Source organism: Typopeltis vanoorti, chromosome 7 (genome assembly GCF_054136105.1).
Source record: "Typopeltis vanoorti isolate ZY-2024b chromosome 7, IOZ_Tvanoo_1.0, whole genome shotgun sequence".
NCBI classification, from domain to species: domain Eukaryota; kingdom Metazoa; phylum Arthropoda; class Arachnida; order Uropygi; family Thelyphonidae; genus Typopeltis; species Typopeltis vanoorti.
The window spans coordinates 55,333,052-55,351,151 of record NC_143555.1 but is presented as its reverse complement, the minus strand read 5'-3'; the positions used below and the strand labels follow the sequence as shown (position 1 = coordinate 55,351,151).

Here is an 18,100-nt window from a genome sequence, read left to right as displayed (position 1 = left end):
AAGCAGCATCAATATCCTTTCCATCTAGTTTCTTTATTCAATTTATTGTTGCAATCTGTTTCCTTAGCTTTTCATAATTACCAGCCTTATAATTCCCCATATATCCCTTTCTAACAGATGTCCTCAAATGACTGGTCACCCTGCAAGTGATCACCTCATGGTCACTCTCACCAACTGGTGGAAGATTTGACACCCCATTTATAATAACATCCATTGATGAGATGATCAAATCCAATACCCCTTTGATCCTCGTGTACCCTATGTTATGTACTGCCTAAGGTAACTGTCTTTTAAAAACTTCAGAAATTAACTTTCTTTGCCTCTAGATACAGTCTCTTGATTCCAGTCTACATTACCATAATTAAAGTCACCCATTATGATTACTCATTTCTTGCTAGCCAGGCTAATTTGTCTATACATTTCCTTCTCATTGCTCACCATATTACCAAGTCTGTAGGAAACACCCAACTAAATATTTCTCCTGTTCACCTCTACTTCACACTACATTGCCTCAAAACTACAGCCACTATTTACACCTTACAAATCCACCTTAGATGGGCCCAACTCATCTGCTTACCATCAACAGTACTCCTCCTTCCTTTCTTCCCTGTCTTCATGAAAAATATCATATCTGTTCATCTCTATTCCTGTCAGGATGTCATCCTAATCTAACCATGTCTCACTTATACCAACAATTTTGGGGCGAATAAACTCAATCAATGCAACAATTTCATTCCCCTCATTTCGAATACTTCTGGCATTAGTAAAAAAACATAAGAAATCAGTCACAACTTCTCTGATGTGACTCTTCAATACCTTCCCCAGTCCCTTCCTCTATATTACCACTAATTCTACAACTTTCCTCACATCCAATCTCTCCCCTCTCATCCCAGGCCATATCAATCTTTTTTGCCCACTCACACATTGACCTCTGAATCCAGCATCCACATTTCATAAAGTGCCTCCTCATCCAACCTGACTTCCCCCCCATTGAATTTATGAATGCTTGGGGCAACAGCAGTAGGCCTGGATGTATCCCAAGACATCAACATCAAATACTACTATCTTGAAGGGTTGAAGGAACTACTACTATCTTGAAGGGTTGGAAAAAGGCAAAACTGCACTTCCAGGTAATGAGTGAGACACCAGGTTAAATATCTTTTATCATACCTTTGTGCAACTTGACAAGAAGTAGATATTGGGGTGAAGAAGTAGATATTCAGGTGATACAGAACAAGGAACTAATATTTGGCTATCGCCACATGGCCCTGATTCTATGTATCTATTAACTCAACAGCATTAAGAATAGGCATCATATTTTTTACTGGGGTTAACCTTGGATCTTGGAGCAAATTGTCAAAAGTTGTTGTCACTGTCTGTGATTCCTCCATTTCTATTACTGTATCTTCACTTTGTTGCAATCCTTTTACCAACACTGAACTCTGCACAGATGGAAGTAAGTTCTGAGCTGGACTAGGATATATATTTGAATGAGAAACAGAAACCTCACTTAGTGGATAGTCAGTTCCTGACAGCTCAACATCCTTCACTTATGAATAACTTTATTGCCATGCTAGTATCTTCTGGTGTGTCTAGTTCATTTAATCTTGGGTGATATCTTCCTCTTAATGGTGGCAATTTGTGCTGTTTTTTTTTTGGTTTGCACCTCAGCAAGTAACAAGGCCTGGTTACATGAGTCATGTCCACTCTTCTCCTAAATATCAATATTGAAAGTATCCCAATGTGCAACATCTGAACATTCAGACTTTTAGCAGCATTAAGTAGTATAGAAAGTTAGTTCTGCAAAATGATCACTTCACCCTTGTATATAAAATCTATTATTATTTTTAAATATTTTGTATTTTATATCGTCGAGAATAGCAACTGGATGTTTACATGAATTTTTAATAAATATGCCATAAAAGAAAGAACTGCAGGCAGACAGCACTATTTTGTGCAAGTCACATCTACAAAATTTCGCTAAAAAGTAATTCATTAAAAGTAGTATTCCATATAGCATGTGATAAAATATTAGGTACATTTATTCTTCGTAATATGTCAAACAATATAAAATCAATGTCTTTTTTACTTTATCAAATGCTTCTTCATAATCTATACACAGAAGGGTTTCTAAATTAAATTTTCTTTCTTCTATAAGTAGCTTTAAACTTAATGCTATATCCATTCTAGAGTGTCCTTTTATAAATCCATTTTGACATTCTAATAACCTTTTTTCAATATATATTTTTAATTTTTCATTAATTAATCTACTATATACTTTGTAGCATGTATTCAATAAACTAATTCCTCAGAAATTAGCAGGCTTTCTTTTATACCTTATTTTCTAAATATTAGCATTACTATACTTGTATTCCATTCTATTAGTATTTGTTCCATTGTATATATTTTATTTAAAAATTTTAATAATCTGATGAAATTTTTTTCCTATTAGTAAGAAATTCATATCAATAAGAATTATAATTAATAGACTGTAAGACATTCTAATATATTTTATATGATCTCAATGAAAATATGAAATACAGTGAATAAATTATTCATGTCTAATATGGTTATTTATATAGGTATTATATGTATTTTTTAATGTAAATATTAATTACGAAAGATTAACTATACAGTGACTGTGGTTCCTACTAAGGGTTGGACTTTCTCAATGTATATGGATTTAACAGAGTTAAGACTGTGTATTTTTACTGTTAGCTGATAAAAAGTTGAAATTCAAAACATATCACTTATAATTAAAACGATTTTATGTAAACTAGTTTATAATCTCGTGTTAAAACTTACCTTTTCTTCATTTCTTCTTCTTCCATTTTTCTGTGTTCTTCTTCTTCTTTTCTAAGTCGTTCATGCTCCATCTCCTCCTGAATTTTTCGAAGTCTATTTTGTTCCTCAGCTATCTTTTGTTTTTGTAATCTAGCTTCTAAAGCTTTCAGCTGATTATTCATATTCTGAATTAAGTTTTCACAGCTTTGTTCTATATCATCCGATTTCATGTCCATATCCTGTAATATCATCAAAATATTTCATATAATTCACTTTTTTATGAATATGTGTGTAACTGTCATATGTGTCATATAATTTAACAATTATATGTAATAATTGTCAAAGGAGTGGTATTTCCAGTAGTGATGTATGGATGTGAAAGCTGGATTATTATGAAGAAAGAAAGAAAATGAATTGATTTATTTGAAATATTGGTGTGGAGGAGACTATTAAGAATCCCATGGACTGCAAGAATGACCAATAAAAAGGTTTTAGAGAATATAAAGACCTTGCTCCTTGGAGGCAAGGATTGCTAAACAGAAGTTGATGTACTCTGGACATGTTATGCAAACTGATGAATTATTGGAAAAGGCAGTTATTTTGGGAAAGACTGAGGGAATGAGAAGAAGAGAAAGACCACAAAAGAGTTTGATGAACAACATTTAAACTTGCTAAACATTCAGCAAATTTATATGTAGGACAATTTATGGCATTCACAATGGGGTACAGTGAGGCTCCAAGTTTATGATCTTATGTAGCCAACACTGACTTTGCGTATGTGTGAATAATAAAAAATCTTTAATTTTGACGTTGGCCAACTTATAATCTAACAGACTCAAGATTTCAATTTTTTATTCATATACTGTAGAGTTTCATCACTACTGCCATATACACTGACTTATGAGATAATTCTTTTAATTTATTATTATTATTATGGTCATCTGTATTTAGGATCACCAGGCATTTTCTGTCTGCTTTCACTATTATTACTTTTGATTTAATTTTAGGGGTGCTTAAGGGTCAAAGCTGTATAACTAAGAGGAGACCTCCACATAGCCTTTAAAGGAATGCGGAGAACCGACCAGGGCTTCTGACCTAATGTCCAATCCTCACCTTCTCGTGGTGCACCCTGTTGGGTATCTACTTTGATACTGAACGAACGAGGATGGGCTGGCAATTTGGTATTTAGCCGACCAAATTGTATTCTTATTGGTTAAACCTAAATAAAAAATGATGGTACAACATGACAAAATTTCATGCCGGCTGGGGCGTCGCCCGGTTAAACAAGGCCCCCGTTGTTTTCTCCAGGGAACCAGGGCGAACAGCGAAAAGTCAGCTACTGGAACAAATCTGAAAACAAACCCCAACTCAACAACACCAGAGTTAAAGATCGGTACTATCGACATAAGAAGCATGAATGGCAAAAAAATGGAACTGGCTGAGGAATTAGATAAGTACCAGATCGACATATTAGGGGTGACTGAAACAAAAAAAGACAAAAACTGGTGAGATCTTTCTGAGCAATAAATACAAAATGTTATATTCAGGCAATGACAATCAAGGAAAAGAAGGAGTAGCCATAGTATTCAACACAAAATACGAGGCTAATCTTCTTGAATGGCAGTCAGTCTCAAGTAGAGTGATGTGGGCAAATATGAGAATGGGGAACTGGACAATGAGACTTATTTGTGCCTATGGTCCCACAGAAGGTTCTACTAAGGTAGAAGTGGAGGAATTTTTTGAGGCTTTAGAAAAAGCAACTGACACAATGAAAAAGGAAAAGTTGGTCCTTGTTGGGGATCTAAATAGCAGAGTAGGAAATGATTGTGAGACATACAAAAATATTTTGGGAAAATTTGGAGAAAAGAGCAAAGCTAATAATAATGGCAAATATCTGTTGGATTTTTGCTCAGGACACGGACTGGTTATTACTAACACCATGTTCCAACATAAAAATATGCACAAATTCACATGGAGAGAAGAGGCTAGGAATAAGAAAAGTCTCATTGACTATGTTATTGTTGATAGTGATGTTTTCTCCTTGGTGCAGGACACCAGAGTGTACAGAGGATTTGAAATTGGAAGCGATCATTATTTAGTCTTGAGCAGGATAAAATTGAATTTCATATTGAAAAGAATAACATGTAAGAAAGTTTTAAAGCGAATAAAAGTTGAGCAGCTCTCAGATGTGAACTGTAGACTAAAATACAGAAATATTATTGAAAAGAAAATGAAAGAGTTTGAGAACAGGAATCAAACCTTGGAGATTCAGTGGCAAACTCTGAAGGAAACATTGATTGAATCTGCCAGAGAGGCATGTGGTGAGGTTGTGTGCAAGGATAAAAAAATCAGAACTCCCTGGTGGACACAGGAAGTTAAAGAGGCAGTGAAGGAAAAGAAGAAAGCATATCAAAAGTTCCTGGCAAATAAGTCAGCTTTTACTCTTACAGAATACAGAGACAAATGTAAGAAAGCTAAACAGTGTGTAAAACTAGCTAAACAAAAGTCATGGGAGGGCATTGGCAAGAATATAGAAAATAAATATCAAGAAGGTGGCAAAATATTCTGGAGGTTGTTGAAGAAGCTTAGGAATGGAGGAAAGAGTGCTGTAAAAGGAATTAGAGATGATAAAGGTGAAATGAAAACAGGGGAAAAAGATATCCTTGAAGTATGGAGTAATTACTTTGAAAAACTGCTAAATGAAACAAGCAGTGATGACAGCACAGTGATAAAAAACACTGACCAGGCATGCAGTCAGGAATACATATCCATACTTGAAGTAGAAAAAGCCATCAAAGGCTTGAAATGTGGAAAGGCAGCAGGAGTAGATGATATTCGACCAGAAATGCTGAAGTATGGTGGTATAAGAGTCTTACAGTGGCTGCACTGCATAGTTCAGAAAGCCTGGGCAGAGGGACGAATTCCCGATGATTGGAGTAGAGCTCTCATAGTACCCATATATAAAAAAGGGAAATAAAACTGAATGTGAGAATTACAGAGGTATTTCCCTACTGAGTGTTCCTGGTAAGATCTATGCAAGTATACTTGAGAAACGGTTGAGAAGAATTGTGGAAGAAAAGCTTGGTGAAGATCAAGCTGGATTCAGGCCAAATACAGGCTGTCAGGATCAGATCTTCACTTTACGACAAATAGTCGAGAAAGCATGGGAATATAACAAAGATCTGTATTTAAGTTTTGTCGATTTGGAAAAGGCATATGACAAGGTGCCAATAGAGAAGCTATTCAATACGCTGCAGTTATATGATGTCAATGGGGCATTATATCAAGCAATACTTAGTCTTTATTTGAGTTGTGAGTCAGCAGTTAGAATTGAAGGAAGTACAGGAAGATGGTTTAATGTTAAATCTGGTGTGAGACAAGGATGTACATTATCCCCTCTGTTATTCATTATCTATATGGATCACATTATGAAGGAATGTGGTATTAAACCTGATATCAAAATTGGAGATGTTAATGTCAGCTCTTTGCTTTATGCAGATGATGTTATACTTCTAAATAAATCCGCTACAAGTCTGCAAGATTCTCTGACTAAATTCAATTGCTGTTGTAATAGATATGGTATGAAGGTCAGCAATAAAAAGACAAAGACAATGAAAATAGGCAGAATCATTGAAAATGTCAACTGTGTTGTGAATGGAGAACCTGTGGAACAAGTAAAACATTTCAGCTACTTAGGCACAATTTTTACTGAAGATGGTAAACTAAATATAGAAATAGACAACAGAATCAGCAAAGCTGGTATCGTAGGAAGTCAATTGAATAAATTCATATGGAATAAGAAAGAAATTAGTCGGAACACTAAATTAGCTGTATACAAGACAGTGTTCAAACCAATTTTAAGTTATGGATCTGAGAGCTGGGTCAGAAGTAAAACACTTGACCAAAGACTAGAGACCGCAGATATGAGAGTCCTGAGAAAGATTAGAGGCGTGAACAGATGGCATCAATGGCAATATCATATTAAAAATGAGGATATTAGGAAAGAACTTGACATTGTCAGCATCCAGGAATGCGTTAGCAGAGCTAATCGCAGGTCGTATGGTCACTTAAACAGAATGGGCGAGGAACGATTAGCAAAACAAGTGTTCTCTGCCAAGTTTGCAGGAAAGCGACCCAGAGGAAGACCAAGATATAGGTGGATTGATACTGTACAAAGTGCCTTAGACGATAGAAATATAAGATCTGATAATGTTGCTGTTGTAATAGATATGGTATGAAGGTCAGCAATAAAAAGACAAAGACAATGAAAATAGGCAGAATCATTGAAAATGTCAACTGTGTTGTGAATGGAGAACCTGTGGAACAAGTAAAACATTTCAGCTACTTAGGCACAATTTTTACTGAAGATGGTAAACTAACTGGAGTCTTGACAAGTAACAGACTGATTTGGAGGAAAATTGTAGATAGGAAGTTAGTAATGATGTAATTTTTTCATGTAGTACTGTCATATCCTGTACACCCCTTGAGGGTACATGGCAGGAATTTGATGATGATGATGATGATGATTTAATTTTAGATTTTTCAGAGTTGCTTCTCATTTGGAGATACTGTTTCTCGGAAGGCTTGCATTTTTAAGCAAGGAAAAGGCTTCTAAGACCTATGACTTCTATTTCATCTTATCTTAAAATCTTCACTATCTTCTGGCTTCACAACGATTATGAAGACACAGACTATACTAAGATGTGGCTCAAGATCTGCAGAACCCAGTTAACCGTGACAGAACTGATGGTATGATCCTACACCAATTTTGGTATACTGCCCTATCATCCCATCAGCAATAATCACAGAGTTCACCATTGCTTTTCATGCATGTGACTATTTTTGTTTCCAAGGCTATTTCATTTTCAGTCTTTGTTCAGTGTGTATTTTTAAAGTACTTTTGATAATGCTACATAATGGCATACTTTGGTATACTAATTTTCTTTTTTGTTTCAAAGTTTTAGGAACAAAAACTTTGACACAAATGAATGCAGCAGCTATGGAAATTTGAACATGGAAATAGATACTATGATAGTATCTATATAATTTAGTTTACATTATCAGTAGCTTTCTATTAACTAGTTTCTTCCATTAATCCATTATTAATAGCTAGTAATGGGATGTCCCACAAAAGGTGAAGGAAGCATATTAGGTCAGATGTCTTGGTCTGCTTTCTGTATTCCTTGAAGGCTATGTGGATGTCTCCTCCCAGTTATCCAGCTTTAACTCTTATACGAAGCATTTAAAGGCACATGATTTTAGAATTTTACATATTTTACATTATCTAAAAATGCTGAATTATAGCTTTAAGCAAGTTACAATATTATTTCCGAGAGAAACAAATTATATGTTATTTGTTAACCATGTAAATTGCAATAAAAGTTTATATGGTATCAACGTATATCTCAAACTATTAATCAAAAATTTTTGTATGAAAAGATTACAATATTTAAACAATGTCATAAATTATGCATATTCTATTAAAAATTAATACATGCAGTAACTTAAAACATTAATTCCAAATATACCTTTATTTTTTTAATAAGCTGTGCATTTTTGTTTGAAAGGGCTTGTACTTGAAACTGGCACTGCTGTTTATCAGTTTTAAGCTGATTCACTATGGAACTCATTTGCTGAAGGCAACTCTGAAGTGCTTTTAATTTAATTATTCCCATGTACCTAAATAAAAATTATATTAATTTAAAGATAAAAATAAATAAGGTGTCAAGTCTTCAATAAATTAAAATGCTGTATTTGAATGATACAGTCATTATGCATTAACAGAATAATGACTGTATACATACAAATAATCTCACGGTAGAAATGCCATTTTAGGCTTGTTATCACAAATTAAAAGTTCAAAAATTCAAATTCAAAAATTTCAGCATGTTGGATCTGGTAATAGCATCAGAAGATCTATCTATAACTACAGTAGCAATTTTACCTCTGATGAAAGTGACCAATGCAGTCTTGTCCCGGGAGGTTGCTCAACAATAGAATTTTCAATTGAATCACTTTGATTTTGTGACCACACTTTTATTAAAAAAGATGTTTCTTTAAAAACTAAACAAGTACTAAAAAAAAACAAACCCGCCAAGTTTCGTTAGTCATCAGATTAACATCTTCAGGGGTAAAGATAACTAACACAAACTATAAGAAATTACGAAAACACAAGTTCATTTATTGGTATTATGAACATCAAAAAAAGTTCTTTAAAAAACCGAATAACAGATCTATACAACCATTAATATGTGATAGCTGGAAACAATGCTATTTGATGTCGCATTCTGTGGTTCACTATCACTTTGTCTGAGGTCTGAACTGGGTAAATTTTTAATAAACGCTGACCAAACTTGATTTAAAATCAAGCCTTGATTTTTATTGCATTATGTAGGAATTTTAATCATATTTGCTGCCTTTTTGAATTTTCTTGTGAAACTGTTTTTATCAACATAGGACATGTTTGTTCTGTCCCAGAGTAAATCATGACCAGTAGAAGTTGTGTGAAATGCCAAGACAGACTTATTTTCTCTCAAATCAAGTTTAGAGGGATCAGTTGCTCTAAGCGGCTCTAAGTTGCTGCCCAAGTTTGTCATAATTCCCATCTTTGTAGTTCCACATAAACTCTTTCTTGACTGAAAATTCTATTATCATGCAGAGGTTTCTGTGGTTAAGAAGTTCAATCAAATCATTCCGGTTTTGTGACAACATTTTTATTTAAAAAGACTGTTTTTTAAAACTAAACAAGTACTAAAAAACAAATCTGACAAGTTTCGTTAGTTGTCAGACTAACATCTTCAGGGATAAAGATAACTAACAGTTTAAAGCACAATGTATAAGAAATTACGAAAAAACAAGTTCATTTATTGCTATCATGAACATCAAAAAAGTTCGTTAAAAAACTGAATAACATATCTCTACAACCGTTAATACATGTTAGCTAGAAACAATGCTATTTGATGTCGCGTTCTGTGGTTCACTTTCACTCTGTCTGATGTCTGAAGTTATCTTTAATTAATATACTTTATATGCGTTGTTAATTCCATAAACTAATTACCAGTTATCCCATCCCTGTAGTGGCTCTCAGTAAGATCTGCAAAATACCCCACTAGAGCTGCAATCACCTCTTGATTCGAAGAAAAATGCTGACCAGCGAGGAAGAGTTTTAGTTTTAGGAAGAGATAGAAGAGGGAGCCAAATCTGAGGAATAGGGTGGATATTCCAACAATTCATAGTGCAGATCCCTTAATTATCCCATTGCCAAAACACCTTTGTGGGCAGGTGCATTCTCCTGATGAAAGATGATTTTTTCTTCTGCAAACTGGGTCTTTCCTCGCAAATTTTTTCGTACAATCTGGTTAAAAGATCAAAATAATATTCCCCAGTTATTGTTTTACCCTTTTCAAGATAATTAATAAACAAAATGCCTTCAACATTCCAAAACACAGATACCATGACCTTTCCTGATGATAGAACCGACTTTGTCTTCTTTGGCATGGAACAACAGGCTTCTACTGTTTTGACAACTGTTTGGATTCTGGTGTGTAATGGTGAATCCAAGTCTCATCCATAGTAATAAATCAACACACAAAATCAGTTTTATTCTTGTTAAAATGCACCAAGCATTGTTCAGAGATTTTCATGTGAGTGCGTTTTTGATCTGCTGTTTGCAAATATGACACCCATCTTGTGCACAGCTTTTTTCATTTGCAATTCTTCATGCAAAATATATCCTACATGTTCTTTTGAAATGCCTATAGTCTCAGCAACTTCACACACATTGACTTGCCAGTCATCCAATACCATATTGTGCATGCACTTGATTTCTGGTATTGTTACACTTTTTGGACATCCTTCACGTGGATCATCTTCAAGGCTGGTATGGCCGCATTTAAACTCAGCAGCCCATTTCTTAATTGTCCAAAATGAAGGAGAAGAGTACCCATAAACTTTTGTGAACTTCGAATGAATTTCTTTTGAGGTTTAACCTTCTTTTACAAAGAATTTTATAACCGCACGGTACTCAATTTTATCCATTTCAAGGGATACAGACAACATTTTTGCTTCAGACAGTTGTATAAAACAAACTACTTGATAGAATGACTTGCAATTTCACATGGATGGTTATGACAGATATATCAACTTAGAAAAAAAAATCTTGCCGATAGTGTTGTCATCTATGGTTGAGCCTGAGAACTTTGCAGACTACCCTTGTATATTAACCAACTTCATCAGTTGCTTTAAGTTCATCATACATACACTTGAAATCAAAGTATTATAATGACTGAATTAGAGAGACTTCTTTCTACATGGATCAAGGATTGTAACCTAAAACGGAACCTGCTAAGCACTGACCTTATTAAACCAAAAGCATTAAATCTCTTTGTAATCTTGAAAGAAATGGCTATCAATGATGAAAAAAAGAATTCCACACTAGTGCTGGGTGGTTTGAGTGTTTCAAAAAGAGAAATAGCCTACATTATGTTCTAATCACAGGCAAAGCTGCAATTGTAGATAAGGAAGTGGCTGCAATTATCCAGAGATTTTAAAGAAAACTGTGTAAGAAGGGGGCTATTGTGACAAACAAATATTTAATGGTGAAGGAATTGGAATTTACTTTTCTGGACAAATCAAAGAAATCTCAGCCTGGTTATAAAGTTGCAAAGTCGAATGAAATTACTGCTAGCAATATTCAAGCCATTTGGAAGCAGATTTTTCTACATTGTGCAAATGATTTTAGAGGCTTTTCAAATGAATCCAAGTTAATTAAATATCATTCTAAGATATTGAGCCATTCCGACATGCTAAATTTAGATGCACAGCGGGAAGATCCTGAAGAATATGAAGAAAATATAATCACTTGAAAGCTCAAAGAGATTTCACAGAAACAAATTGAAAATATCTTTTGTGCAACCGAAGTTTTTAATTAGCAATGCTTAGAGGCTGACCCTGGTGAAGAGAGCAGCAGTAAAATTTGCAGAAGAGTAGAAGAGGCAATAGGGCCATACCATCAGTTTTATGAAAAAAAAGAAACAGAATGCCTGCCAAACTACGTTAGCTCAAGTCTTTGTTAAGAAGCAGAATAATAAATTCATCATCATCAAATTCCTGCCATGTACCCTTGAGGGTACATGGCAGGAATTTGATACAGGATATGATGTGTACAGGATATGATAGTAATACATGAAAAATTTACATCATTACTAACTTCCTATCTACAATTTTCCTCCAAATCAGTCTGTTACTTGTCAAGACTCCAACATTATCAGATCTTATATTTCTATTGTCTAAGGCACTTTGTACCGTATCAATCCACCTATATCTTGGTCTTCCTCTGGGTCGTTTTCCTACCAACCTGGCAGAGAACACTTGTTTTGCTAATCTTTTCTCGCCCATTCTGTTTAAGTGACCATACCACCTGAGATTAGCTCTGCTAACGCATTCCTGGATGATGACAATGTCAAGTTCTTTCCTAACATCCTCGTTTTTAATATGATATTACCATTGATGCCATCTGTTCACGCCTCTAATCTTTCTCAAGACTCTGATATCTGCAGTCTCTAGTCTTTGGTCAAGTGTTTTACTTCTGACCCAGCTCTCAGATCAATAAGTTTGAATACTGTCTTGTATACAGCTAATTTAGTGTTCCGACTAATTTCTTTCTTATTCCATATGAATTTATTGAATTGACTTCCTACTATACCAGCTTTGTTGATTCTGTTGTCTATTTCCATATTTAATTTACTATTTCACTAAAAATCGTGCCTAAGTAGCTGAAATGTTTTACTTGTTCCACAGGTTCTCCATAAAAAATTTATATTCAGAATATGTTTTATTGTCTTTCAGCTTCATGGTTTTCCTTTAACTAGGACCTGAGACATACCCTAATTCTTTTATAAAAAAAATTAAGGGTCAAAAAAGAAATTTGAGGAACGAATTATACCTTTTCCCATAGGATATTATATTCAATTAATATGCCTGTTTTAAAGAATGCATTAGGCGCATTAATTGAGGAATTGCTGTACTTCTAGTTTCCCTGATTTTACAATTCCAATCTTTCACTGAACAATATTCTTTCCAAGCATCTAACTAAAAGCATTCAAATGTAGTCCATCAGGCATATACAAGTGTTTTCATTCTCAAGTGCTCTCTCTCTATATATACATCTATAAATTGCACACCATTCCTCCTAAATAATCTTCTTATTGATTCATTAGCAATTACTATGCCTGTTGTTAAGTCAGTCCTATCATACTGAAGTGACAGACTCACAGTCTTTACTTTCTCACTCTTCTTTTTTTGCTTCCATCTAGAACTCTTTCATATTTTCTCTCATTGCATATTTATCACCTCTGAAATCATTCGATACTGCCACAATATTCAACTCTTTCACTTCTCCCTTCTGCAATCTAACAGTTTCACTAACATCTTTGACCTTTGCAACTGAGAAACAACATGCTTGTATCACATTTTCATTAAGTATATCTTGTAACATAGTATCTCTACACAACAGCAGCCTCTTACTACCAATTTCTTTCTCTGTCATTTACCTTTTACCATTCACTTTTTTTTTCGTTCTCCCTCTTTCTGTACCACATGCATAATTCCTGAAGTAGTTGGAGCTCACTTAATGCCAGAATGGTAGAGGAAAGACACAGAGGACCAAGATACAGATGAATTGCTGTATTCAGATGCATCCTAGGAGATTGAAATATAAGGCCTGACAATATTTGAGTTCTGATAAATAACAGACTAATCTTGGGCAAAAATTGTAGATAAAAATTATTAATAATGTAAACTATCATATAAAACTACCCCAGTATCCTGTACACCTCTAGAGGAATACCTATCAGGAATTTGATCAAGGGTTATATATGTATTAGCAGTATGCAAGAGCATTCACGCTCATTTTAAGTTATTCCTTATGTGAAGGCTCTGTAAGAAAACTGAACAGTGAATGGATGGCATCACTGGAAGAATCATTAGAAATGAAGATATTAGAAGGAACTTGAAGCAGAATGTGGTAAGTAACTATAATCTAAGAGAGTGTGGACAGACTTATGTGTTCATCAAACATGTTGTTTATTTTTTTTACAGTATATATTCGAACACAGAAACTAAGTAAATAATTAATTTATTAACTTATTGCTGATATTTCGCTGGTGTTATAACCAGCATCTTCAGAGCACAAAAACACAGTTTGTTACAATACGCGAGACTATGACAACATGGTGTAATCAGCAGACTGGTTAAACAAAATTGTAGCAGCAACACAAAGACTAGAGTCTTGATTTTTTGGTGCCCTCTATCTGAAAAAAAAAAAAAAAAAAAAAAAAAAAAAAAAAAAAAAAAAAAAAAAACTATTACAAAAGTCTAGAGTCAAACAAAAAAGGCATACTAGTTTTTTCTTAGGATGACTGTCTCCCAGATCTTAGGCAAGTTAATACAGCCATATTTGTTGAGATTTGGAGTGTTTCAGGGCTTCTGTCGCCTCTAAGAACAATCTCTCCGAACTGGAAAAACACAAAAGTACTACACAGAAACTCTTGTAAGTCGGAGAGATTGTTCTTAGAGGCGACAGAAGCCCTGAAACACACTCCAAATCTCAACAAATATGGCTGTATTAACCTGCCTAAGATCTGGGAGACAGTCATCCTAAGAAAAAACTAGTATGCCTATTTTTTTTTTCCCCCCAGATAGAGGGTGCCAAAAAATCAAGACTCTAGTCTTTGTGTTGCTGCTACAATTTTGTTTAACCAGTCTGCTGATTACACCATGTTGTCATAGTCTCGCATATTGTAATAAACTGTGTTTTTGTGCTCTGAAGATGCTGGTTATAACACCAGCGAAATATCAGCAATAAGTTAATAAATTAATTATTTACTTAGTTTCTGTGTTCTAATATATACCGTAAAAAAATAAACAACAAAATATAATCTAAGAGAGTATAATTACTTAGAAAGAATGGGAGAGGACAAACCAAGATCTAGGTAGATTGATGAAACTAAAAGTACATCAGAAGACCAAATTATTAGATGTGATTACACTAGGCCTTCACAAATAATAGAAGGAAATTATTAATAGGAAGCTAGTACTAATGCAAACTTAATCATGTAATACTTGAATATCATAGTATTCTGTACAGCTCCTGGATATATATATCATGAATATAGTGATGATAAACTATAAAGCTGGTGATTATGACAAACTTAAGCTTGGAGTAGTGCCATGGCATTTCCCATGCATTAAAGACATCCTCCCGACATACTGTATTTGCCGGCATATAAGACGCACCCACCTTTTTTTTGTAAAAAAACTTTATCACTGAATATTATAATGAATTTACAGTATTTCAAATATAAAGTAATAAGTAGGTCTACTTTCAACAAATACCTAATCTAACTAGGAAAGAGTACCCACCTTTTAATCTTCTTCATCAAAACCCAAAAATTCATCTCCAGAGCTAAATGAAGATACACTTGAAACCTCTTCTAAATCAGAATCTGAGTCCTCATACAACAAACTGTCCTCTGTACCATCCAGTGCATTACTAATGCCACACTTTTTAAATGATTTAACCACTGTCTCAGTTTTCACAGCATCCCATGAAGTTTTGACCCACTCACAAACTTGCAAAATGCTAGGCCTCCTCCTGCTTCCTGGTGGCATAACCTCAAAATCTGAAGACTGCATCCAGCTATTCCACATGTCCTTCATAAATCCCTTAAATTTATTAATACAGACATCTAAAGGTTGAAGCTGACTAGTCAGACCTCCTGGAATTACAGCTAACTGAGTTTTCAATTCCTTGAGTTGATTTTTAACATCTTCTATTCTGTGAATATCTGAGTATAAGATGCACCCTGTTTTTCAGACCTATTTCCAAAGGAAAAAAGTGCGTCTTATATGCCAGCAAATATGGTAGTTCTTTTTTATGCCAAGAAACTAAATGGGGAGGATGTCTTTAGTGCCCAGGAAATATGGTATATATAAGGAAAGCAGTATTAGATTGCACACCCAAGGTCATGAGGTTGATCATCATCTTTTTTCCCATTCATCATCTGATGGATGAGGAAAAAAAAAAATTTAACTGGTTAAGTCTCCTGTGAACAAATCTTTGCCCTCTAGCTCTACCTGTGGTCATTTCTATCATCTCTGTGAAGCTCAATAACTGTGACATTTCCTTCAAAGACTTGCCAAGTTCTTGTTGGTCTGCCTCTTGATTGTCTTCCTCCACTGATTCCATTCACAACTATATTTGGTAATCTCTGAAAGGAGAGTAAAGATATTCTCTGGAGGTGTCCAAACCATCTTAATCGCTGTTTAAGAATTATAACTATGATATTTTCTCTATAGTTTAATTCATGCTTGACTTGCTCATTTGTTTTGTGCTCTGACCAGTGAGTCTTATTTTCTTAAGCATTTCATTTCGAATACTCTGATTTTCTGCATTTCTTTCAGATTGAGTCTCCATATCTCAGCTTCGTATGTTGCTATAGGTATCATAATGGTTTTAGAGAGTTTGTTTGAGGCTTTTTGAGATGCTGTTATTTTTCCATATTTTGTTTAATTTATTCATATTACACCATCCATTGTTAAGTTTGTATTTTACTGTTTCTGTGTTGTTGAGATTGTGAGTAATCATACTGTTAAGATATGTAAATTGCTTTAATTGTTCAAATATATGATTTTTTAAGTTTATTGACATTTTCCCCTCATCTCTTCCTACTTTCATTGTTTTAATTTTGCTTAGACTGATTTTCATTTACAAAGTTTTGCACTCTTGATTTAGAAGTTTTAGTGTTTTTTCCAATTGAGCTTTAGATTCTGCAATAATAATAATATCATTTGCATATTTAATATGGTTGATATTTGTACCATTTATTTGTAGACTTGGTTCTTCAGCTATGGATTTGCATATTTCTTCGAAATAGATAAATAAATTTGGTGAGAGTGGGCAACCCTGCACGACTCCATTATCTATTTCGAATTTGTCTTTTTATTTGATTAAATTTGACTGTTGCTTTGGTATCTTTATAATAATTCCTAATAAAGGTTTGTAGTTCTGAATCTAACGCCATAGATTTTAAGATGTATATCATTTTGTTCCTGTCAATCGAATCAAATGCTTGTTTGAAGTCAATAAAACTGCAGTATATAGGTAAGTTGTATGCTCAGTACTTTTCAGCCAGGCTATTAACTGTAAAAATATGGTCTACAGTAGACCTTCCAGCTCTGAAATAATGCATGTGAAGATTTTGTAGCTATGACTTAGCAATATTATAGGTCTAATTTTCACACCATCATTTATCTCCCTTTTTTAAAATTGATATTATGATGCCTGTAATGCCATCATATTTCTACAGTTCAGCAGGATTATAACCAGGTGATTTAGATAAGTTCATTTTATTTATTGCATTCAAAATTTCTTCTTTTATTATAAATGACATTTTTTCTCTCTCTTCATTTGTGTTTTTCAGTCTTTTTTCCTCTGGAAAAGTATCTGGTAATATTGCTAATTATTTTATAACTTTATATACAGTCTTGCTATCATTCATTTTATTGGCTTCTTCACACATTTCTGTTTTTATTAAAACAACCAACCAACCAACCAACCAATAATGGACGCAAAGCTAGTGATGTGGATAAGAGGGTGGTTGATGGACAGGCATCAGAGAGAAGTATATGTTTGAATTGAATCAAAAAAGAAGACAGATGACTAGTGTTGAGGGCTCTGTATTTGAATTACTGTTGTTCAATATTTAAGTTAACACTGGCAATGATTTAAGAGGGAATGTTGTTTGTCCATGATGCTAAACTGGGGAGAACAGCTAATAAAGGTGTTGAAAGTTTATTTTACACTTGGTTAGACTATAATAAATTTAGTTTAATCCTTTATCCAAGTGTGAGCAAACAAAGTTTGCACCTGAAAATATCTTCAGGACTAAGGTAAGGTAGTAACAACACCAGGCAACTCGCAGCAAAGGTGGATCAAGCTCTCAACTCCTTGTCTCAGTATCTCCCATAATGCACAGCACATCTCCTTGCAGACATGTATACATGTCTCTCAGTCTCGAAGATATTTTCAGGTGCAAACGTTGTTTGCTCACACTTAGATAAAGGATTAAACTAAATTTATTATAGTCTAACCAAGTGTAAAATAAACTTTCAACATCTTTCTCTAAATCCAGAGTAATTTAATAATAAGGTGGCACACCTTTTGGCAACTCCTATAGGTAAGGATGACCTCTTCTGTTGCTTCTGCCTTAGTATCTCCACTCTAGGCCTGGCTCCCACTGACGAGACCTCAATAAAG

The 18,100-nt window shown here is 34.2% G+C and overlaps 1 protein-coding gene across 1 annotated transcript in view; it reads right to left on the bottom strand.

The window, feature by feature from the left end:
- jar (Myosin heavy chain 95F jaguar) overlaps positions 1-18,100 on the bottom strand; it is a 517,008-nt gene that overhangs the window by 145,221 nt on the left and 353,687 nt on the right. The window contains exons 18-19 of the mRNA XM_090395608.1: positions 8,313-8,463; positions 2,806-3,023 (exon numbers count right to left, since the gene is read on the bottom strand). Of these exons, the coding sequence (XP_090251734.1) occupies positions 2,806-3,023; positions 8,313-8,463 (369 nt within the window). The remainder of the gene's footprint in view (positions 1-2,805; positions 3,024-8,312; positions 8,464-18,100) is intronic.